Here is a 23,398-nt window from a genome sequence, read left to right as displayed (position 1 = left end):
TCATCAATAACCGCAGATGAAGTGCAGGAAAACTGGAGGTTGGCTAACGTGGTGCCACTATTTAAAAAAGGTGGTAAGGAAAAGCCAGGGAACCATAGACAGATTAACCTGATATCAGTGGCAGGCAGATTTGGAGGGAATCCTGAGAGACAGGATTTACATATATTTGGAAAGGCAAGGACTGATTAGAGATAGTCAACATGACTTTGTGCATGGGAAATCAACTTGACTGAGTTTTTTGAAGAAGTAACAAAGAGGATTGATGAGGGCAGAGCAGTGGATGTGAACTATATGGACTTCAGTAAGGCGTTCGACAAAGTTCCCCATGGGAGACTGATTAGCAAGGTTAGATCTCATGGAATACAGGGAGAAATAGTCATTTGGGTACAGAACTGGTTCAAAGGTAGAAGACAGAGGGTTGTGGTGGAGGGTTTCCTTTCAGATTGGAGGCCTGTGACCAGTGGAGTGCCACAAGGATTGGTGCTGGTCCACTGCTTTTCACCATTTATGTAAATGATTTGGATGTGAATATTGGAAGTATAGTTAGTAAGTTTGCAGATTACTCCAAAATCGGAGGTGTAATGGACAGCAAAGGTTAACTCAGAGTACAACGGGATTTTGATCAGATTGGCCAATGGGCTGAGGAGTGGCAGATAAATTTAATTTGGATAAATGTGAGGTGCTGCGTTTAGGAAAGGCAAATCCATGCAGGACTTATACACATGTCATGTTGCGGCTGTACAAGACATTGGTAAGGCCACTTTTGGAATATTGCGTGCAATTCTAGTCTCCTTCCTATTGGAAGGATGTTGTGACACTTGAAAGGGTTCAGAGCTATAAGGAGAGGCTGAATAAGTTGGGGCTGTTTTCTCAGACTTTGCAATATTATGTAAATTAGTCTGATCTGCTTTTGATTTAAATCGTTGGTACGAAATCACTATTTTCTGATTTTTCATTATTTTTCAACTGTTTTATTATGGTTAAGCAAGTACACAAAATGGAACAGCAATTTTTGCAACAATATTCTTAATTATTATTCACTTATATTAAAGACTTAATAGAACTTTAATACCGACCTCATATTCAAAGATGCAAATCAAGCCAACATATGAAAACACAGAAGCAAAATACTGCAAATGTTTAAATTTGAAATAAAAACAAAAAACAACTTTGAGCCTACTGAGCAGGTCAAGCTGCATCTATGGAGCCTGAGACATAATTGATGTCTCAGGCCATTGTAACAGTAACATACCTAAAACCTGAATGCTGTTTCTCCTTCTCCATAGGTACTGCCAACCTGATTATTGCCAACATTTTCTGTTTTCATAATACATACAATTGTAATTTCCTCTTTAAGGTGCCTTATTCAATTTACTGGTCTAAAGAATGTAGTTGCATCATCCACAGAATCGAAATAAACTGATTATAATTCCTAATTTAAATTTTAAGAATTAATGTAAGAGTTGCAGTTTCTTTATTGTATCTACTGAAACATAATCGAATTAGTTCTGAGAGACAAAAAGTAGAACTTTCATCAAAAAAGCACTTTCATAGCAAGGCAGATATTTCTATTGAAAACTGACCGCAAACCCTATAAAACAAAGGACATATGGGGGTAAAAAAGAGAAACCCATCTGATAGCCAATCACCAATTAGCATCATCAACTTGAAAACAAAATTAGGTCATAATTGAGACTTCATAGATCTTCCTATAAAGGAGCAGTAGTAGTGTTATCAGATTCTCATATTATTGAATGTATTTTTTTAAACTGAAAAGGTTTTTACTCATTTTGAACAGAAGCAGTATTTTGGAGTTAGGTTAAAATCCTAGTTAAAAATTCAACTATATTTGTAGTCAAAGCAACCTCCAGAAAATAAATTCTGTAATGTAATACACACATTACAGTTGAACACTTGCAAAAATGTGAAAGCATCTAATATTGGATCATTTGGTTGCATAATCTGCAACTGAACAAAACAATTATACAAATGTATCTCATACAAAGCTAACAAATAGCTTTTATTATAATCCCTTTCTCCCTGATATATGACGAGTTATACACCTTCCTCATGTTCGCTCATGGATGTTTTTGAGGTAAGCACATCAGCAAGCATGTGTTTTGGAATTTCGGAGCCTCTCACAGTCAATGTGTAACAAGCATCTTCCACCTTTCCCAGACTTTGTTTCAATGTGTAAAGCTTCTTGGAAACTTCATAAGGTCCAGTATTACCAATGTAAGTAAATCCATCATAGATAGCACGTAGAAATTGGCTCACCTCAAAAGGTGTTTCAATATCCCCATTGCCTACGCTGGTGATACACATGCGCATCAATTCACCAGTCAAATCTGCGATCCCCAACAGGTAGTCTGTGGGGGTCACCTGCAGGCAAAGGGATTTTTGTTCTTGTTTTTCATCCTGTGAATCAGACAAGGCCGAGTTCTGCATAATGAAAAGCATTAACAGGATTGGAAAATACATATTAAATTAAGTACTACCAATTGCCAAAAGCAAGAATTTTAAGTAATTAATAACCAGAAAAAAGTTACTTATAAAATATTAAATAAAATCTTGACAGCACTTGTTCCTTTTGATTATTTGATTCTCGTACTAAAATACATTTTTGAGTATATCTAACAATAGGTAAACGTAATCCCATCATTCACTCGGTTTATAGAGGTGTCACATCCAATTTGTGGTGCCTATTGATTTGTTATTTATGAATGAAAAATGCAGTAACCATATCTGGATTCCCAGACAGGCCTGATATTTCTTGGTATTTTCATCTTGAATTGAAAATTAGTGGGCCATTAGGAAATATGAGTACCAAAAGTGGATATTGTTTATGTGCTTATCACCATTGCCAAATTCTCTGCAAAACACTGACATGAGCAATTTTACAATTACATCTTACTATCACATTCTGATTTCTTGGCAAAAGCATATTTTGATCTCATGGGATATATGATTAGCAAGACTACTGGCAACATTTCAATACCAAAATAATCAGAAGAAAAAATATCATTGTTGCTCCTATTGGGGGAGGAAAAGTGGATTGATGACAAAAAATCCTTAGATCAATGCAAGGGATTTGAGCTGGAGTTGTAAAAGGATTAATGAATATTATTCTCGAATAATACGATTTGATTTGTTGTAAAATTAAAATTCTGTAATGACTACATTCTACAGAATATCAGTGAAATAGCAAATGGCATAGAGGGGCAAAGGAACAACATTCAATGAAACAAGTTTTAAACTAAAATTTCTGTACACTCAAGTTCTTATTCTAACTCCTCTGGAGTCCAGCAATGACTTATCTTTGCAGCGTGTTCTATTTCCCATCATCTTTATGCCCTTGAATGACAGTGTCAAAAAATCAAAGCATTAGATTCCACATATATGCTGATGACACCCAATTCTCTTGACAACTTCGACTCTGCTTTGTCTTGTCACTTATCTAACATCATGTCCAAAAGTTCCTTGAAACTAAATATTGGGATGAACTTCTCTTTTAGTCAAATCATAATATGCATTTCCGGAGCAATGGGAAGAAGGGATGTGGATACAGAACTGGCTCAAAGGTAGAAGACAGAGGGTTGTTTTTCAGACTGGAGGCCTGTCACCAGTGGAGTGCCACAAGGATCGGTGCTGGGTCCTCTACTTTTTGTCATTTACATAAATGATTTGGATGCGAGCATAAGAGGTACAGTTAGTAAGTTTGCAGATGTCACCAAAATTAGAGATGTAGTGGACAGCGAAGAGGGTTACCTCAGATTACAACAGGATCTTCACCAGATGGGCCAATGGGCTGAGAAGTGACAGATGGAGTTTAATTCAGCTAAATGCAAGGTGCTGCATTTTGGGAAAGCAAATCTTAGCAGGACTTATACACTTAATGGTAAGGTCCTAGGGAGTGTTGCTGAACAGAGACCTTGGAGTGCAGGTTCATAGCTCCTTGAAAGAGGAGTCGCTGGTAGATAGGATAGTGAAGAAAGCGTTTGGTATGCTTTCCTTTATTGGTCAGAGTATTGAGTACAGGAGTTGGGAGGTCATGTTGCGGCTGTACAGGACATTGGTTAGGCCACTGTTGAAATATTGCATGCAATTCTGGTCTCCTTCCTATCGGAAAGATGTTGTGAAACTTGAAAGGGTTCAGAAAAGATTTACAAGGATGTTGTCAGGGTTGGAGGATCTGAGCTACAAGGAGAGGCTGAACAGGCTGGGGCTGTTTTCCCTGGAGCGTTGGAGTCTGAGGGGTGATCTTATAGAGGTTTACAAAATTATGAGGGACATGGATAGAATAAAAAGGCAAAGTCTCTTCCCTGGGGTGGGGGGAGTCCAGAACTAGAGGGCATAGGTTTAGGGTGAGAGGGGAAAGATATAAAAGAGACTTGAGGGGCAACGTTTTCACACAGAGGGTGGTACGTATATTGAATGAGCTGCCTGAGGATGTGGTGGAAGCTGGTACAATTGCAACATTTAAGAGGCATTTGGATGGGTATATGAACAGGAAGGGTTTGGAGGGATATGGGCCGGATGCTGGCAGGTGGGACTAGATTGGGTTGGGATATCTGGTCAGTATGGACGGGTTGGACCGAAGGGTCCGTTTCCACGATGTACATCTCTATGACTCTAGACTATTGAGCTCTAAAGTAACAGTTCCTCCACAAACCAAGGGAAACAGAGCCTGCTGAACTTCAAAGTCAGCCACAGTAGGGCAAAGGAAGAATGGTCCAGCCAAGCTTGGACCTAGTTTTGGAAGTATTAGAGAGGACAAAAAATAGGGAAGGTGAGTATTGACAGTGGACAAAGGAATGGTCTCCAACAATGGGCAAGAAAGAGATAAGGGCAGGATTAAATTGTATGTATATAAATACACAGAGTATTGTAAATAAAACTGGAGAACTGGAAGCAGGAATTGCTCTAGGGGGATATGACACAATAGCATTGACAGAAAAGTGACACAAGCAGAACAGGATTGGATAATTGACATCCCAGGTTATAAGTCTTTTAATTAAAGCAGGGTGGGTAAGAAGGGAGAAGGTTTAGCAGTCTTAGTCAAAGATAGTCAAAGATCCTTGAACAAGATGCAGTTCTCAAATCAATAGAATCTATATAGTTGGAGGCGTGAAACAGGAAGGGATCAGTAACTTTTTGGGATGTTTATTATAAACCTCCAAATACAGGGGAGCAATTAGAAGTGTGCAGATCAATTAGGGTTGTGATAGTTGGTGATTTCAATTATCCCAGGTAGACTCGGGAAAAAGTAGGATGTGGGGCATGGAAGGGGAGAAATTCCTGCAAAGAGTGGAAAAGAATTTTCCAGAACAGTACATTTACAGTCCGACCAGGTAGGTATGTGCTGGATGTGGTCCTGGGAAATCAGGCAAGCTATGTAGAGAACATCAGAATGGAGCAGGTTGATTAGAAATGCATTTTGTTGGATAAAACAGTGGATGAAAAATGGGAGAATTTCAAAAGAGAGATGAGGGTGCAAGCTAGGTACTTAGCCATGAGAAATAAATATGGAGTATCCAATGCTCGAGTAGATGAGAAAAGAAAAAGGAGGCATAAGATGCATACCAGAATAATAATAGCAACAGAACTCAGGAAAGGTATCTCAAATGCAGGAAAGAGGCTAAGGCTAGAATAAGGAAGGCTAAGAGGAAGCATGAGGAAAGAATGGCAGGCTGTATTAAAACAAACAACAATATTTTATTCCAACATAGTAATAGTAAAAGATTAGTTAAGGATTGAGTAGAGACCATAAGGAACAAGCAGGAGAAACTGCACACTGAAGCAAAGAGTATGGCAGAGATACTAAATAATTATTTTGCTTCTGTCATAGAGTCATAGAGATACAAATAATGGCGACAATGGCCAAGTTGAAAATGTGGGTGTGGAGCAATGGGCAGTATAGCAATAAAGAAGAGATGCTAAAATAGGCTGGCAGCACTCCAGGTAGAGAAGTAACCAGGCCCAGATAGGATGCAGGGAGAAATTGCGGACTGCAGATGCTGGAGATCAGAGTCGAGAGTGCATTGCTGGAAAGCACAGTAGGTCAGGCAGCATCCGAGGAGCAGGAGAATTAATGTTTTGGGCATAAGCCCTTCATCAGGATTCTTGACCTGCTGTGCTTTTCCAGCAACACTCTCTCGGCCCAGATAGGATGCAAACAAGATTACTAACAGAAGTAAGAGAATAATTGCAGAGTTGTTGACAGAAACTTTGCAGGCCTTGCCTAACACAGGATTTGTCCCTGGGGGGTGCTGGAGGATTGCAAGTGTGACATCATTATTTAAGATAAACTATAGACTGTCAGCTTGACATCAATAGTGGGCAAACTGATGGAAGCCAATAGGTAAACATATGTTTAGAGAAAAACAAGTTAATACTAAACTGTTAACATTGACAGGTCATATCTGACAAATTTGATTTGAGTTCTTTGACAAGGTGACACAAGCAATGGATGAGTGTAGTGTTGTGGATGTTGCATATTTGCACTTTCAGAAAGCATTTAATATGCTGCCACATGGCAGGTTGGTTAGCAAATTAAAACTATTTAGAATTGATGGGTGCCTGTCAGCATGAATTAGAAGTTGGTTAAAAGATAGGAAACATCGGCAAGTATACATTGTTGAGTCGGATTTTAATTAGCTGGGATCTCTGAGAACACAAGAAATCAAAAATACTCGAAAAAATCAATTTGAACTGACAATAATCAGCATTTATTAATAACACTGCAGCAATTTTGGCTAAAACTAGAGGGAGGGAAAGATACACATTGTTCTCAATTTCTGTTCCAACTTTCGTGTCTTTACAAAGGAAAGCATATCATTTATATATTTTAAAATATGCTCAGAAGTGAGAGATTATGATGAAATGTTTACCATCCATAACACTGAACTTTGCCTTATTGGTTTTTCAAAACCAATTCATCTCATTCCATAACTTTGTTTCTGAGTACAGATGTTTTATTTAGGCTAAAATCTGCAGTTCAAAATATACAAGGAGCCATTAAGAAGATTACTGAAATTTTGTCAAAGTTGCAGAATTTGTTTACATTCAGCCTGTGTCATGAATGCTGTTTCTGACCTTTTGCCACAGTCTTTTTAACTTACTGATCTATAACCCAGGAGTATGGCCAATATTCCCATTAGGCATTGTTAAATGTTTCCCACAATAACGCAACAGGGACATTTCTCAGATTGGAGACAAATTGAAAGTCGTGGATCATTGTTGGGACCCTTGTTTTTTCTGGTTTATAACAATTTGGAGATGGGTGTTGAGGGCAAAATCTCTAATTTGCATACTTTGCTAAGCTAGGCAGAAAAGTGAATTGTGCAGATAATGTTGATCGACTTCAGAGGGACATTGACAGGCTGGCCATCTGGGCAGACACCTGGCAGATACATTTTAATGTAGAGAAATGTGAGGTAATGCATTTTGGTAGAAGAAACATGCAGAGATAATACAGGCTTAATGGAACAACGTTGATGGGAGTACAACAGCAGAAGGACCTCAGGGTTCACTTGCATAATTCTCCGATAGTGACCAAACAATTTGAAACAGTTTCTGGAGTAGAGTGGTGCTAGAAAAACACAGCAGTTCAGGCAGTATCCGAGGAGCAGGAAAATCGACATTTCGGGCAAAAGCCCTTCATCAGGAATATAATTTGAAACAGTTGTTAAGAAGGCTTAGAAGATCCTTGGGTTTATAAATAAAGACATGGAGTATAAAAGAAAGGAAGTGATGCTACACTTCTACAAATTATTGGTCAGACCACATTTGGAGTATTGTGTTCAGTTCTGGGCATTTTATCATTTTTAATATATTTTTATTAAAAAATAGATTTTTAAAAATATTACCACAAATACAAAACAATACAATTTGAAACAATACACAGAAAGAACACAAAAATGTTTTAAAAACCCAACCCACCCTCATGTACAAATGTATAAATATATATAGAAAAATATATAATTAAAAAACCAACTAACTAGTTAACTAAATAAATAATAACCAACAACAAATTAATAAATAGTAATAACTCAACTCAACCAAACAAAACACTCATACGTTTGCAGTTCCTCCTCCCTGGATGTTGGACTCGTAAAGCACAGTCGTTATGGTTATATAAAAGCCCTTATTAGTGTAGCAGATAAATCTGTGTCCAGGTATTCCAAAAAGGGTTGCCATGTCCTAGAAGTTCTCAGTTTTTGTGGTGAATGGCAGAGCTCATACTTGTGAGAAAATCCAAGGGGATATGCTCCATAACAAACTTCCACCAACCCGACAGGCCCAGGGGATTTTCGGATGCCCAACCTAACAAGATATTCTTTCTTGTGCAGAAAGTAGGGATGTTGAAAAGTTTTTTCTTATTTGCATCTATAGGGAACACATTGGACAGGCCAAGAAGAGGAGAGATCGGCCCTCCTTCACCCTTACACCCAAACTCCCCTCCATTCCACCCGCCACAGCGCTCCAGTATGTTTGAAGCTTACCACAGGATCAGAGACAATGGGTAAGAGTGTCCATACCAACCTTGCACTTGGGTCATGTTGAAGATACTCCTGGCTTAAATTTTTACAAATGATCTGGAGCCAAGTGGACCCTGGGGAAAATCTTCAACTGGGTCCTATTGCAAATTGATATCTTTCTTGCGTTTTCCCAAATATCTTCCCATGCCTTTGAGGAGATCTCAACACCTAGCTCTCTCTCCCACACCCTGCACAGTCTACTGAACTCAACTGAGGGGGCAACCCCAATTGTTGATATAAAGTGCTGACAGAAAGTGTACTCTTTAGCACTGAGCACCTTCCTCTCTATGTTGGATTTGTAGGGATCAGTCAAAAGTGTAGTCTTTTTTTGAATAAAATCCCTAACTTGAAAAAAATGAAAGAGGTCCCTGTTAGATAGCTCATATTTCCGTGCTAACTGATCAAAGGACATCATTGTGTCTCCTTCAAATAAATCCCCCATGCAAGACACACCTCCAGCTGTCCAATGTTTGAAGCCTGAATCTATCATCCCCGGTTGAAAATCCAGCATACCCACTATAAGTGTAAGAGAAGGTGTTTTGCCAATATTGCCTCCCCTCTGCCAAATTGCCCTCCATGCTTTAACAGTATTGATAATTATTGGGTTATGGCAATATTCCCTAACTATCCTCATTTTGTCCAAAAACAGCAAGCTAATAAGGGAGCACCCTGCCTGGGTGGTATCGATATCTAACCATATTGAAAGAGAATCTGGGCACCTCATTTAAGGAAGGATGTAAATGAAGGATTTTAGATACAAGGAAAGTTAGAGAAAATGGCCTTATTCTCTGTGGAAGAGAGAAGATTAAGAGGTGACCTTGCTGAGGTGTTCAAAATTATGAACAATTTTAACAATGTAAAGGATATTCTGTTTCTATGTATATCAGTAACTAGGCGTCACAATTTCAAGACTGTTAGCAAGAGAGCTAGGGGTGAAATGAGGATAAACTTCTTTACTCAGACTTGTTAGGATTTGAAATGCGCTGCTTGGAAAAGTAGTGGAGGTGGATTCCATACGAGGTTTCAAAAGGAAGCTGGATATATATAGAAAGTAGGAGTAGCCATTCCACCTGTCAAGTCTGCTCTGCCATTCAACATTATCATAGCTATTTCCACTTTCTTCCAATACTCTTTGATCCCTTTAGTCCTAAAAACTATATCTAACTCTTCTTGAAAATATTCAATATTTTGGCCTCCACCACTTTCAATGACAGAGTGCTCTGGGTGAAGAACTTTCTCCTCATCTCAGTCTCAGCATCTGAAAATGCACTCTTTATCCCAACGGTCTTCCAGTAATGAGCCAATGTTCTTTCCATGCCAATACAATACCCTAACACCATGGGCTCACACCTTTCTAAACAGCCTTATGTGTATTACTGAATGCCTTCTGAAAATCCAAGTATGTTACATCTACTGGTTCCCCTTTTGGATTAAAAAAATGGTTTGTTATCTCCCCAAAAAATTCTAATAAATTTGTCAAGCATAATTTACCTTTAGTGAAGCCACATTGACTTGATTATATTATGCATTTGTAAATGATCTGCTATTATAGTCTTCATAATTGACTCTTAACATTTTTACAATGACAGATGTTAAGCTTACTAGCCAATAGTTGTCTGTTTATTGTCTCATTCCCATTTTGAAAAAGGGCAGTTTTCCAGCTGTTTGGAATTTTCAGAATCTAAGGATTCTTGGAAGATTGCTACCAGCATAACAACTATCACTGTAGCTACTTCCATTAATATCCCAAGACATATCCCATCAGGTCCAGATGATTTATTGAACATTAGCCCCATTAGTTTCCCAAGTACTTTTTCTAGTGATAGCCATGGTATTTATTTCATCCCTACCTTTTGCCCCTGGATTTAGTATTTTTGGAAAGTAAAGTATTTATTCAATTCCTCTGTCATTTCCTGTTTCTCTATTATTATTTCCCCAGTCTCATTCTCTACGGAGCCCATATTCATTTTTGCATTTCTAGGGGTTACTTTGCTCCGAGATCATCTATTAAAACTGCCTCATTACATAGCGAGTTTTAAGAAGATTTGTAGCTCAGGTTGAGGTTCTGGATGTAGCTTTGCTCGCTGAGCTGGAAGGTTCTTTCCAGACGTTTCGTCACCCTACTAGGTAACATCTGTGAGCCTCAGGTGAAGCACTGCTGATAAGTCTTGCTTATTATTTATATGTTTGGGTTTCTTTGGGTTGGTGATGTCATTTTCTGTGGTGAAATCACTTCCTGTTCTTTTTCTCAGGGGGTGGTAGATGGGGTCTAACTTGATGTATTTGTTGATAGAGTTCCGGCTGGAATGCCATGCTTCTAGGAACTCTCACACGCACGAGCATTCCAATGGCAACTCTATCAACAAACACATCGCGTTAGACCCCATCTACCACCTACTGAGAAAAAGAACAGGAAATGACTTCACCACAGGAAATGACATCATCAACCCAAACATACAAATAAAAAGCAGGACTTATCAGCAGTGCTTCGCCTGAGGCCCACTGAAAATGTTACCTAATAGCGTGACGAAACGTCTTGAAATGAACCTTCCGGCTCAGCAAGCAAACCTACATCCAGTGCCTCATTACATATTGCCAGATCTGAAATAGCCTGTACTGCCTTGGCTGGCTCCATGACATTGTTCTAGGGAACTGTCCTGTATACATTCTATAAATTCTCCCTCATGGCAACCTCTGCCAATCTGACTTTCCCAATCTACAAGAAGAGTAAAGACTCCATCATTAACATTCTGCCTTATTACATGCCCTCATTATCTCCTGGTTTATCTCTGTCTACAGTACTGTGACTGTTAAAGGACCAATAGACTACTCACACAAGGTCTTCTTCCCCTTGTCTTTTCTTACTTCTACCCACATAGATTCTATACCTTCCAATCCAAGATCATTTGTTGCTATTATACTTATTCTGTCCCATACTAACAAAGCTACACTGCCAACTTTTTCTTCCTTCCTGTCCTTTCAAAATGTCACATAAGTGTTATGGCTATAAGACCAACATTTGTGCCTTTAATTTGTTTTCCTTTGATTTGTTCCAAATACTATGTTTAATAAAGAGCCAATAATTTTGGCTTTTTGCTATTGTTTCTCCCATTTGATTTAATTTGACTTGATTTATTGTGGTCCCCTGTACCTATGTACAGTGAAAAGCTTTGTTTGCGAGCAGTACAGGCAAATCATAGCAAGCAAGGACATATAGATCATAGGATGCCCAGCCAGAGTGAGGCATACAAGGTTACACTGCACAGGAGGTGTGCAAAGCAAGATCAACCTTAACAAGACCAACATTATTTCAAGTTAGAAAGTCCAGTCATTAGTCTAATAATGGCAGGTCAGAAGCTGTTTTTGAACCCATTAATGCATGTGTTCAAGCTTCTATATATTCTGCTTGACAGAAGAGGTTGGAAGAGATTATAACCGGGGTGGTGTTATGGACTAGGCCAGACCACTCAAAACATTCTTGAGCAGGCAACCCAGAACATAACTTTGCAATTTGTTTTGGTAAGTGTACAGTGAGAATTACCCAGAGCAAGCTGGCTAGGTTGACTACTACGTTTTAAAACAGACAGAAATTTATTCAAAAAAATAACACAATAAAACACAAAGAACAGAATAAAGAACCCCTACAGAACTTGGTCTATCCAAACTAAACTTAATTATGCTGTTCCGAATATACAATACAATCCCAATAAGCAAACTCCATTAAAACACAATAAAGAAAATGGAACAGGTGCTTACAGGTTGAAGTTAGAAGGGCAGAAAGAGAGAGAATTTCCACACAACTCACTGTTGAACTCCTAACTAGTTCTGAACTGAACTGCTAGACCTATCCACTCCCCTTACATTCTACAGGTCACTTCTAAAACATAACTACTTTGGCCTGAAGTCTCATCTGTGTACATATAAACAAAAAGGCCTCTCAATACCCTTTAATCTCTGTACCAAATTAGTCATCTCGGAACCAGGAATGGTTTATGACCCCTCTGAAAAAAACCCAAGGACACAGTATTCTTGAGAAAAGGAACAGCTTTTAGAAAAAAGGAACCAGCTTTGTGACAGTGGGAAGGGGCTTTGATGATGTTAGCAAACTTTCCACAGCAGCGAGAAGTGTTAATGGAGTCCATGGATAGGAGGTTATCTTCCGTGATAGTCTGGGTCATGCGCACAATCTTCTGTAGTTTCTGATGGTCCTGGGCAGTGCAGTTGCCTTACCAGGTCATAATGCACACGGATGGTATGCTTTCTATGGTGCACCTGTAAAAGTTGGTGAGGATCCTTATGGGCATGCCAAATTTCCTAAGCTGCCTGTGGAAGAAAAGGCGTTGTGCCTTACTGACCATCGCATCCACGTGCGAAGTCCAGGACAGGTTTTTGGTTGTCGTAACTCTTAGGAACTTGACACTCTCAAACACCACTTGTGTCAATGTAGATGGGCACATGTTCTCCTTTCTTTCTGAATTCAATGACCAATTCTTTTGTTTTGCCGACATTGAGAGAGAGTTTGTTATCATTGCACCAATACACCAAACCCTTTATCTCCTTTCTGTATTCTGGCTGATCGTTGTTTGATATCCATCTTATCAAGGTGGTACCGTCAGCAAACTTGATGGCATTCATGTGAAATTTGGCAACACAGTCATGAGTTTACAGGGAGTACAGTAGGGGGCTGAGAACACAGGGGGGCTCCAGTGTTGAGGGTTATCGTGGAGGAAATGCTATTGTCTATCTTCAATGATTGTGATCTATGGGTCAGGAAGCTGAGGATCCAGTTGCAGAGGGCGGAGCCAAGACCACCTTGGAGTTTTGAGATCAGTCCAGAGGGGAGTATGGCACTGAAGGTGAAGCTGTAGTTGATGAGTAGGCTGAGTGGCTCGAAGTGAATTGGGTCATAACCAGGGGGGTGTAGGTTTGCTCACTGAGCTGTAGGTTTGATATCCAGACGTTTATTACCTGGCTATCAGTGGCGACCTCCAAGTGAAGCGAAGCTGTTGTCTCCTGCTTTCTATTTATATCTTTCTCCTGGATGGGGTTCCTGGGGTTTGTGGTGATGTCATTTCCTGTTCGTTTTCTGAGGGGTTGATAGATGGCATCTAGATCTATGCGTTTGTTTATGGCATTGTGGCGTTGGAGTGCCAGGCCTCTAGGAATTCTCTGGCATGTCTTTGCTTAGCCTGTCCCAGGATAGATGTGTTGTCCCAGTCGAAATGGTGGTTTTTTTCATCCGTGTGTAGGGCTACAAGGGAGAGAGGGTCGTGTCTTTTTGTGGCTAGCTGGTGTTTGTGTATCCTGGTGGCTAACTTTCTTCCTGTTTGTCCTACGCAGTGTTTGTGGCAGTCCTTGCATGGCCATAACCAGTCTGGTGAAGCACTTCATGATTATGGAGGTCAGAGCCACTGGGCAGTAGTCATTAAGGCACATTGCATGCACATTCTTTGGTACTGGGATGATGGTGGTCTTCTTGAAGCATGTGCGGACTTTGACTTATAGGAGAGAGAGATTGAAGATGTCAGTGAATATCTCTGCCAGGATCTAAGTGCAAGGCTGGGGACTCTGTCCTGGCCCGTCGCTTTCCTTGAGTTGACTTTCAGAAAGAATCATCTGACATCTGCAGCAGTGATGGAGGAAACAGGTGTGTCCGGATTGTCGGGGCAGTAGACATTGTGCTACTGGCATTCTGCTCGAACCGAGCATAGAAAGCATTTGAAAGCAATTTGTTTTTGTCCGCTACCTTGCTCTGCTTCATGTTATATTCTATTTTGTTGTTTAGACCTTGCCACAGGTGGCAGTTATCCATATAGTTGGTTTGGGCCTCAAACTTAGTCCGGTACTGCCTCTTGGCATCTCTGATGGATTTGCAGAGGTCACATCTGGATTTTCTGTATAGGTCTGGGTCGTCTGACTTGAATGTTGCATACCTTGTCTTCAGTAGACAGTGGATTTACCAGTTCATCTAAGGTTTCTGTTGGGGAACTGCCAGATTGACTTTATTGGCACACAGTCCTCGAGCATTTGCTAATGGCATCCATGACAGAGGTGACGTACTCCTACGCTGAGTACATGAATATGGGCCAGTCCACCAACTACAAGCAGTCCCAGAGATGCTCTTCCACTGCCTTGAACTAGCATTGTATTACTTTCTGTGAACGATACTGTGACTGGGAGAAGGAACACAGCATTGTGATCTTATTCTCTGAAGTGTGGACGGGGGATGGTGCAATGCTGGTTGTGTAGCAGTGGTCAGGATGTTTAGTCCTACAGTGGGGCAAGAGATGTGTTGGTGCTATTTAGGCAGCATCCTCTTGAATTTGGCCTGGTTGAAGTCACCAGCCATTATGAATAAGGCCTCAGGGAATTTCATACCCAGAGTGTTTGTGGCAGTATAACTTTTATCCAGGGCATTCTTTACATCTGCCTGAGGTAATAATGTAGACTGCTGTCATGGTGGCAGAAGTGAATATGCATGCACAGCGGATAGGAGGGGTAGCATTTTACTGCAAGGTATTCTAGACGGGGTGGGGCATGTCTGAGCACGAAGGGTATTGATTAGCAAGCATACACCTTCACCCTTTGCCTTACCCAAGGATGCTATGTGGTCCATACGATGTATGGAGAATCCCTCAGCTTGCAAGGTACAGTCAGATATGGCAGGAGTGAAAGACAGCACACACCAGTCTTTCAGTTTTCTCCATGCTTCTTATTGGTTTGTTTCCTCAATTGTATACTGTATCTCTTCCTGGACCAATTCAGGTATCATTACCCAAGTAGTCGCCCTGTAATGCAGCCACATTACTTCACTTTGTAAGCCTATGTATCCCCTCTCCAGATCCTCCTGCCAAATAAAGACTTCCTTACCCATTTGTTCACATGGGCATTAACTTGCTTTTCATCCCTCTCCTCATTGTGAGGTATCACCAGCTCCAAATTCCTAAAACATATTTCTATATTCCATTACTACAGATGCACTGCAGAAATTCACCAAAAATCTTTCGACAGCACCTTCCAAACCCACTTCCATCTAAAAGGACAAGGGCAGCACATACATTGGTATACCATCACCTGCAAGTTCCCCTCCAAGCTACTCACCATCCTACTTGGAAATATATCGCCATTCCTTTTCTGTTACTAGGACAAACTTCTGGGACCCCTTCCCTAACAACATTGTGGATGAACCCACAGCACGTGGACTGTAATGGTTCAAGAATGCAGCTCAACACCACCTTCACAAGGGCAACTTGGGAAGGGCAGTAAATGCTGGCTTACTCAGTGATGCCCATATCCCACGAGTGAATAAAAGAAATTCATTTCATTGGAACTTAAACTTCTTCTTTGAAAGTTTGGAAAACCAATGACCACAAAATTATGATGTCCTGTGTAAATCACTAGACAAAGATTAGTAAGTCAAGCCACTTACTTGCAAATGAGCCAGTTTCTACAATATAGATGAATATTCTTATGATAGTTTCAAATATAGAAAATAAATCTCACCTCAACATTGTCTGCTTCCACTTCCGTTGGAGTAAACACTAAATGCCTATTAATTGTTTCAAGGCTAATGAGGCTTCTGGTCCGAATGAAATGTTGGAACGAAACAGCTTCTACATATTCCTGTAATCCTGCAGTTCAAAGCAAAGAATATTGAAATCCAGACATTGAGCATCTGACATTTTTCAGAAAGGAAATGCATTATTCTAAAATACTTCATCTAAAACCAAACCAAGTCTGAAAAGTAGAATGTTATAAAATACCATTGTTTCATTGTGAATCATGCAATGAGTAAAATCTTGATTCTTGATTTCAAGAATATCAGGAAAATGCAAGGCTGAGAGTAATATCAGATCAGCCATGTTCTTATCGAATGGCACCCGAATAGGCTCAAAGGGCCAAGCGTCCTACTTTTGTTCCTTGACTGTATGTTCATACTTTTAAAAAAAACTCCACTTCCTGTTCATTGTTCATAAACTCTCAAGCTTCAAAATAAAATTCACAATTCAATTTTCCTTGGCTGGGAAGTGGCCTAAAATTAAGGGGGACCATCTCAGAATAAGGTCAGATATTCAGGATTGAATGGTGGAATTTCTTCACTCAGATAATGGTGATCATTGGAATTCTCTGCCCCAAAGGCCTTTGAAGGCTCAACTCAATCACCGACTATCTGAAAGGGAGCGACAAATTTGTACATGTTAAAAACATTGAGTGATACAGGGATGGTGCAGGAAATGATTTTGAAATAGAAAGTCAACCATGATCTCATTGATTGTCAGAGCAGTCCCATACGGCTGAATGGTCTTAACTCCTGTTCTTATTTATGTTCTTAAAGAACAAATTTAAAAACAACTCTGAATGAGTGTTCACAATCAAAGCATTGCTTGTAGTGCTTTGGGATTGCATTCTGAAATTTCATTTGTTTTTCTGTAACACTGAAGCCCAATGGCCAGATGTGTGACATGCAGGTGTAATCGAACAGGAACTGGTCACAAAATAATCTACTGCAATACCTAATATTCTAATGGTTCTATTACAATAAAAAATATCAAGTACAAAAAAAACAGAAATTTAGTAACAATGCATTTACAAACACTTCAGTGTGTGTGGAAATGATTTCCAGTAAGTAGTATTAGTTCATTTGAATCAAGTTTATTTCTGGATTTGGAAGAAGGGCTTGCCAGCATTTTGAGGTGTTCTGTAATTTTCAGATTAAAAAACAGCATATCTATATGTGATAGGGAGGTAGGAACCAGGAAGCTACAAGCCAGTTCCATCATTCCATCCATCCGTCCCTTACGTGCTCCCAGCAATGTGTCTGGCAAGAATATGCAAATATTGGGAATTGAGCTAAATGTAGAATTTAAGTGTATAAATCTTAATCTTTTGCATTCTTAAAAATCTAAAGGTAAAGGAAAGGTAGACATTTAAGGGTTGCATTTTGTTTCTTTCCGGCCGAGGGAAAGTTTAAATAAGCTCACCTAGTGCTGTAGCTACTTAATCTAATTAAGTAAACTGGTTAGATTTGGGAGAAAGTTAGGACTGCAGATGCTGGAGATCAGAGTCAAAAAGTGTGGTGCTGGAAAAGCACAGCAGGTCAGGCAGCATCTGAACAGCAGAAGAGTTGATGATTCGGGCATAAGCCCTTCATTCCTGAATGAAGGGCTTATGCCCGAAACGTTAACTCTCCTGGTTAGATCTGGTTCTTGTAGCAAGGCAGGTCCTTATACTATAAAAGCTAGGCCTAAGTACTTCCAGCACAGAATGCAACTGGCAAGAGTATGCAAACACTCAGAGTGAGGGGGGCATTGCTGTGTCTTGTTCCGGCAATCTTTGCATGGGGTTGCTTTGTCGAGATGCTTCTGGTTAAATCAAAGATATTTGAACGATACATGGATAGGAAAGGTTTTGAGGGATATAAGCCAAATGCTAGCAAATGGGACTTCTTCAGTTTAGGAAACCTGGTTGGCATGGAGGAGTAGTTGGACCGAAGAGTCTGTTTCCATGCTGTATAACTTTATAACACTAAACAAAATGCCTCAGATCTATTGCTAAGGAGGTTATAGCCAGCACATTTAGAAAATCTCAATGCAGAGTCAACATAGTTTAATGAAGAAAGGGAAATTTATTGACAGTTCTTTGTGGAAGCAATACAAATAAAGAGGAAGCTATGGATCTGATGTTCTTGGATTACATTTGAGATACATCAAGGTTGCTTAACAAAATAACAACTCATGGTGTTGGGGCTAACATTCCCACAGACAGAGGAATGCTTAGCAAACAAGAAACAGAATAAATATAAATAATGATAATTTTAAAGTTGACAAGATCTAATGAGAGAAATGCTACTCAGATCAGTACTGGGTTCTCAGCTATTTATAATTTATAACAATGACTTGAATAAAAGGGCTGACTGTATAGTTGCTAAACTTGCTGATGACATAGGTAGGAAAATAAATTGTGAAGAAAACACAAGGGGTTGGCAAAGGGACATAGATGAAGGGAGTGAGCAATAAGTTGCAAATGGGAGTATAATATGGGAAAACAGAATTTGTTGCACTTTATACAGGGAGCATAAAAAAGCTGCATATTATTTAAATGGAGATAGATTACAGAACTCTGAGTAAGAGAGAGTTGGATGTCTTGTTACATGCTTCATAAAAAGCTAGTATGCAAGTAATAGCAAGTGATTAGGAAGGGAAAAGGACCATTTTATTTCAAATGAAATATAAAAGTAGAGAAGTTTTGCTACAGTTGTGTACGGCATTTGAGACCACATTTAGATTACTGTGTACAATTTTAGTTGCCTTATTTAAGAAATGACATGATTGCATTTAAAGCTGTTCAGAGAAGATTTGCTTGACAGATTTGCAAGATGAGGGGGTTATCTTATGAGGAAAGGCCATACATGCCAGGCCTGTATCCAATGGAGATAAGAATGAGAGGGGACCTTATTAAACCATACAAAGATCCCGAGGGAACCTTACGGAATACGTGCTGAAAGCAATGTCTCTGTAATCTGTGGGTTATGCAGAGGGTCCAAGCAAGCTAATCAGCCTGCAGACACAAACAACTTCTCATTCTGAGAGTCACTGATGTACAGAGATCTCAGAGCTCCAGCAACAATGGGAAAAATTAAAGGTAACATAGGCTGAAAGAATGTTTCCCCTTGTGGGAGAGACATGAATTGGGGGACAGAATTTAGAAAGCGTTCTCTCATTTAAGACAGAGGCAAGGGAAATTTATTTTCTGAAGGTTGTTACTGTGGAATTCTCTTCACCAGAGAATAGTGGAGGCACAGTTTCTTAATACTTTTAAGGCAGTAGATAGATAAATGCCTAATAAGGGACTCAATGGGTACCAGTGATGGCAAGAAAGTGGAGTTGAAGCTACAATGAAGCCACAAACTGAAGCCAGATAAGCCACGATCGTACACAAGGTCTCTGTCAAATGCTTGCACATACACTCCCACACTCACAGACTTATACCCCTTTACACTCACACACAAATACACACACCCTCTCATAGGCACTCTTAATTCCTTCCCCACCTCCCCCCCCCCCCCCCCCATACACCCACACTCACTCACATGCGCGCACACACATATAAGTTTGTGGGGTGAATTTATACTTGCAGAATTGCATTTTATTTTGTTCAAAAACTGCATGAATCCATATAAGATTCTGTATATCCGTTCTTTTAGATTAGAATCAATCTGAACATTGTGGCACAGAGAGTCTCACACAGGGCACCTCACACCTTCAATGCATTATCTGGGCTGACATGACACCAATTGTTAAAGTTCACTTGAGAATGTAACTTTAAAAAAATTCTACGATTTACATATGTAAGAACTGAAACCAACATGTTCATTCTAAAAGATGAGAGACTTAACAAACAATCCAGGTCTTTTTCAATATATAATTTTAATTACATCACATTGTAAACTTCTGCTATAAATTCCATGTCTTATGACCTGGTACTCCACAACCACCTGATGAAGGAGCAGCGATCAAAAAGCTAGTGCTTGCAAATAAACCTGTTGGGCTATAACCTGGTGTTGTGTGATTTTTAACTCTGTACACCCCAGTCCATCACTGCCATCTCCAAATCTTGATAGCTTAGATTAAGTGGATCGGAATGGTAGAACAATGGTATGTCTGCCTGCCAGACTTGAAAGAGCAGTCAGTCTCACAGGGGTGGAGGCAAGGGACAGAGGACAGAGATAACAGAGAATGTAACAAGTAAAGCTAAAAGAAGACATGGAAGAATGTAACAAGTAAAGCTAGAAGAAGGGGAAGATATAGGATTTAATTAACAATCTGAAGGTATTGAACTCAATATTAAGTCCAGAAGGCTGTAAAGTGCCTAGTTTGAAAGCACAAAGGGATCTGGGAGTGCTAGTCGAGGATTCTCTAAAGGTAAACATGCAGGTTGAGTCTGTGATTAAGAAAGCGAATGCAATGTTGTCTCTTATCTCAAGAGGGTTGGAATATAAAAGCAGAGATGTACTACTAAGACTTTATAAAGCTCTGGTTAGGCCCCATTTGGAGTACTGTGTCCAGTTTTGGTCCCCACACCTCAGGAAGGACATACTGGCACTGGAACGTGTCCAGCGGAGATTCACACGGATGATCCCTGGAATGACAGGTCTAGCATATGAGGAACGGCTGAGGATACTGGGATTGTATTCGTTGGAGTTTAGAAGATTAAGGGGAGATCTAATAGAGACGTACAAAATAATACATGGCTTTGAAAAGGTGGATGCTAGAAAATTGTTTCTGTTAGGCGAGGAGACTAGGACCCGTGGACACAGCCTTAGAATTAGAGGGGGTCATTTCAGAACGGAAATGCGGAGACATTTCTTCAGCCAGAGAGTGGTGGGCCTGTGGAATTCATTGCCACGGAGTGCAGTGGAAGCCGGGACGCTAAATGTCTTCAAGGCCGAAATTGATAGGTTCTTGTTGTCTAGAGGAATTAAGGGCTACGGGGAGAACGCTGGCAAGTGGAGCTGAAATGCGCATCAGCCATGATTGAATGGCGGAGTGGACTCGATGGGCCGAATGGCCTTACTTCCACTCCTATGTCTTATGGTCTTATGGAGATGTTGTTCCTTCAGTTTGCGCTGTGATTCACTGAATCATTGCAGCATGCAAACAGGACACTGTATTAAAATGACCGGCTATGGGAAGGTCGGGGTTATGCTGCGTGCCAACTGGTGATATTCTGCAAAGCAGTCACCCAGTCTGCATTTGCTTTCTCCAATGTAGAGTAGGCCATATTACCTGCTGTGATCACCAGCATTTGTTGTTTCCAATACAGATTCCAGCATCTGCAGTAATTTGCTCCTACTTCATGTAACTGGAACTAATTACAAAACTACAAAGAACATAGATTTTTCGAATAGGCATCAAAGGAGAAATGCACTCAAAAAAATAAAATGTGCAAGGTGTTTTGAGAAAAACTGGAAAAAAACTACAGTATTTTGCACAAAATTAATGTGTGTAGGACATATTTTAAAATCAAATCTTTTTTTAGTTTATGCAATGTCAAAATTTGAGGTCTATAGTCACATTTGCCAAGCCATCGTGTTTAAAATAAACTATCATTTATTTTTAGTGTTAGATTTTTTTCAACTTCGATTTTTTTTGTAATTGAGTATTTAATAAAATTATTTGTTTTTTTGGCAAATTATTCTGTACTCCTTCAGTTATAGCCTTTAACCCTTTCACCCACTTGCTGTTCTGGACATTTGATCATTGTTTTTTATCTTAGTCCTGTTACTGCATTGTGAACCCTGGATATTTATCCACTTCAAGTTGAACTTATCCAAAACTCCATGTTACAATTCACACCAAGTCCCTTTCATCCACTAACTACATTTATTTGTCATCAGTTTTCATATTTCTAAGTGGCCTCAACTCTCCCTATCTCTAAACTTCCTAGCTCAATAACTCTAATAACTCTCTACTATTCCAATTCTTCACAGTTTCAAATCCCCAATTTTAATTGTTCCACTGCCGTTGGTTCTGCCTTCATTTACCTAGCACCTAAGCTCTAAAATTCCATTCCTAAGCTTCCCTGTCTTGTTACCTCTCCCTTCATAGAATATGCTCCTTTAAACTGTACATACTGGGCCGAAGGGCCTGTTTCCATACTGTAAGGAATCTAATCTAATTTAATCTAATATCTGTTCTTGAAATTCTGTTTTGTGTGGTTCTTCATTGCATTTTGTTTGATATGGTAATGTTAAAGGCACTATAAGATGGAAGCTGTTATACCAACCTTGTTCTACACCATGAGCCTTGGCATTTCACTCTATCCTATCTTGTGAGCCTGGTCTGTGTCACCCAGTCCTCACCTTAGCATTGTGCTTTAACCTAATCCTGCAGTGCACTCTCCAGCTTGGCCTTTTATGCTGATCTTGTCCTACTCCGAACACCTTGTCTTTTACCCTCTTTCTGTCCTAATCTAAAAGTCTTCACACTTACTGTGGCCTTGTCTTTCCCTAAAAACTTTATTCAGTTAGCTGAAGCTGTCCTGCACTGTGAACCAGGCCCTCTGTCCTTGTCCTACTGTGAACCTGAGCCCCTGATTACAGGCTTGTCCTTCATTCCCTTTTGCCCTAAACTGCAAACCTTAGAATGTTACCAGAGTCCTGTCCATACAAAGAGAATGGCTCTTTAATTTGTTCCAAGGTTTCTCTTTTACATATATTATATTTTAGTCAGTTACACTTCAAGTCTTCGAAGAAAAATCTTATTTGCTCACACAAGAGATTTGCGAATAGTGTTCTCTATCCCTCCTTCACTACCAACTATATGACACATTTGGAGCAATACATTTCCATTCGGGGTGTATTTGACAGAAAGTAAAATGCTCCCCAAATTAAGAGTCTTTCAAATCTCAAGAAACAAGGCTACCAGATCTCAGAGCAACAGGACTCTCCACTAATTAAAGCAGAGAGACTCCTGTAAATGGTGTTACAGCAGACAGGGAGACTGTACCCAAGAATCTCCATGACAGCAATAAATATCAAACAACTGCCTTATTAATAAATATAACAATGAAAGGAGGAAAATTTTGAAATTAAATTAATTCCACAGAGCTTTATCTCCCATTTTAAGCATGTTTAGCAGTTTAGAATATTTTTAAACAAGCTATCCACAAATAGGTAGCATTACAAGACAAACTCTGAAAAAAAAGTATCACAAACACTTTAAAAATCTATGTTAATCTTTCAACATATGGTTGGGAAATTTCCGCCTGCAAGAAAAATTACAAATAGGACAAATAAAAAAGATACCAATGACTTTATAAAGAGTCAACCACACAGTGCAGGACTGGAAACACACTGG

General features: G+C 39.7%; 1 protein-coding gene across 3 annotated transcripts in view; it reads right to left on the bottom strand.

The window, feature by feature from the left end:
* Positions 1-948: 948 nt before the first annotated feature.
* tsnax (translin-associated factor X) overlaps positions 949-23,398 on the bottom strand; it is a 68,685-nt gene continuing 46,235 nt past the window's right edge. For all 3 annotated transcript variants that reach the window (XM_072559634.1, XM_072559623.1, XM_072559614.1), the window contains 2 exons: positions 16,044-16,171; positions 949-2,442 (listed from right to left, as the gene is read on the bottom strand). In XM_072559634.1, the coding sequence (XP_072415735.1) occupies positions 2,056-2,442; positions 16,044-16,171 (515 nt within the window). In that variant the 3' untranslated portion in view covers positions 949-2,055. The remainder of the gene's footprint in view (positions 2,443-16,043; positions 16,172-23,398) is intronic.

This window comes from Chiloscyllium punctatum, chromosome 3, assembly GCF_047496795.1.
Source record: "Chiloscyllium punctatum isolate Juve2018m chromosome 3, sChiPun1.3, whole genome shotgun sequence".
Lineage (NCBI taxonomy): Eukaryota > Metazoa > Chordata > Chondrichthyes > Orectolobiformes > Hemiscylliidae > Chiloscyllium > Chiloscyllium punctatum.
Note: the sequence above shows the minus strand (reverse complement) of the source record. Positions and strands in the feature narration are given on the sequence as shown.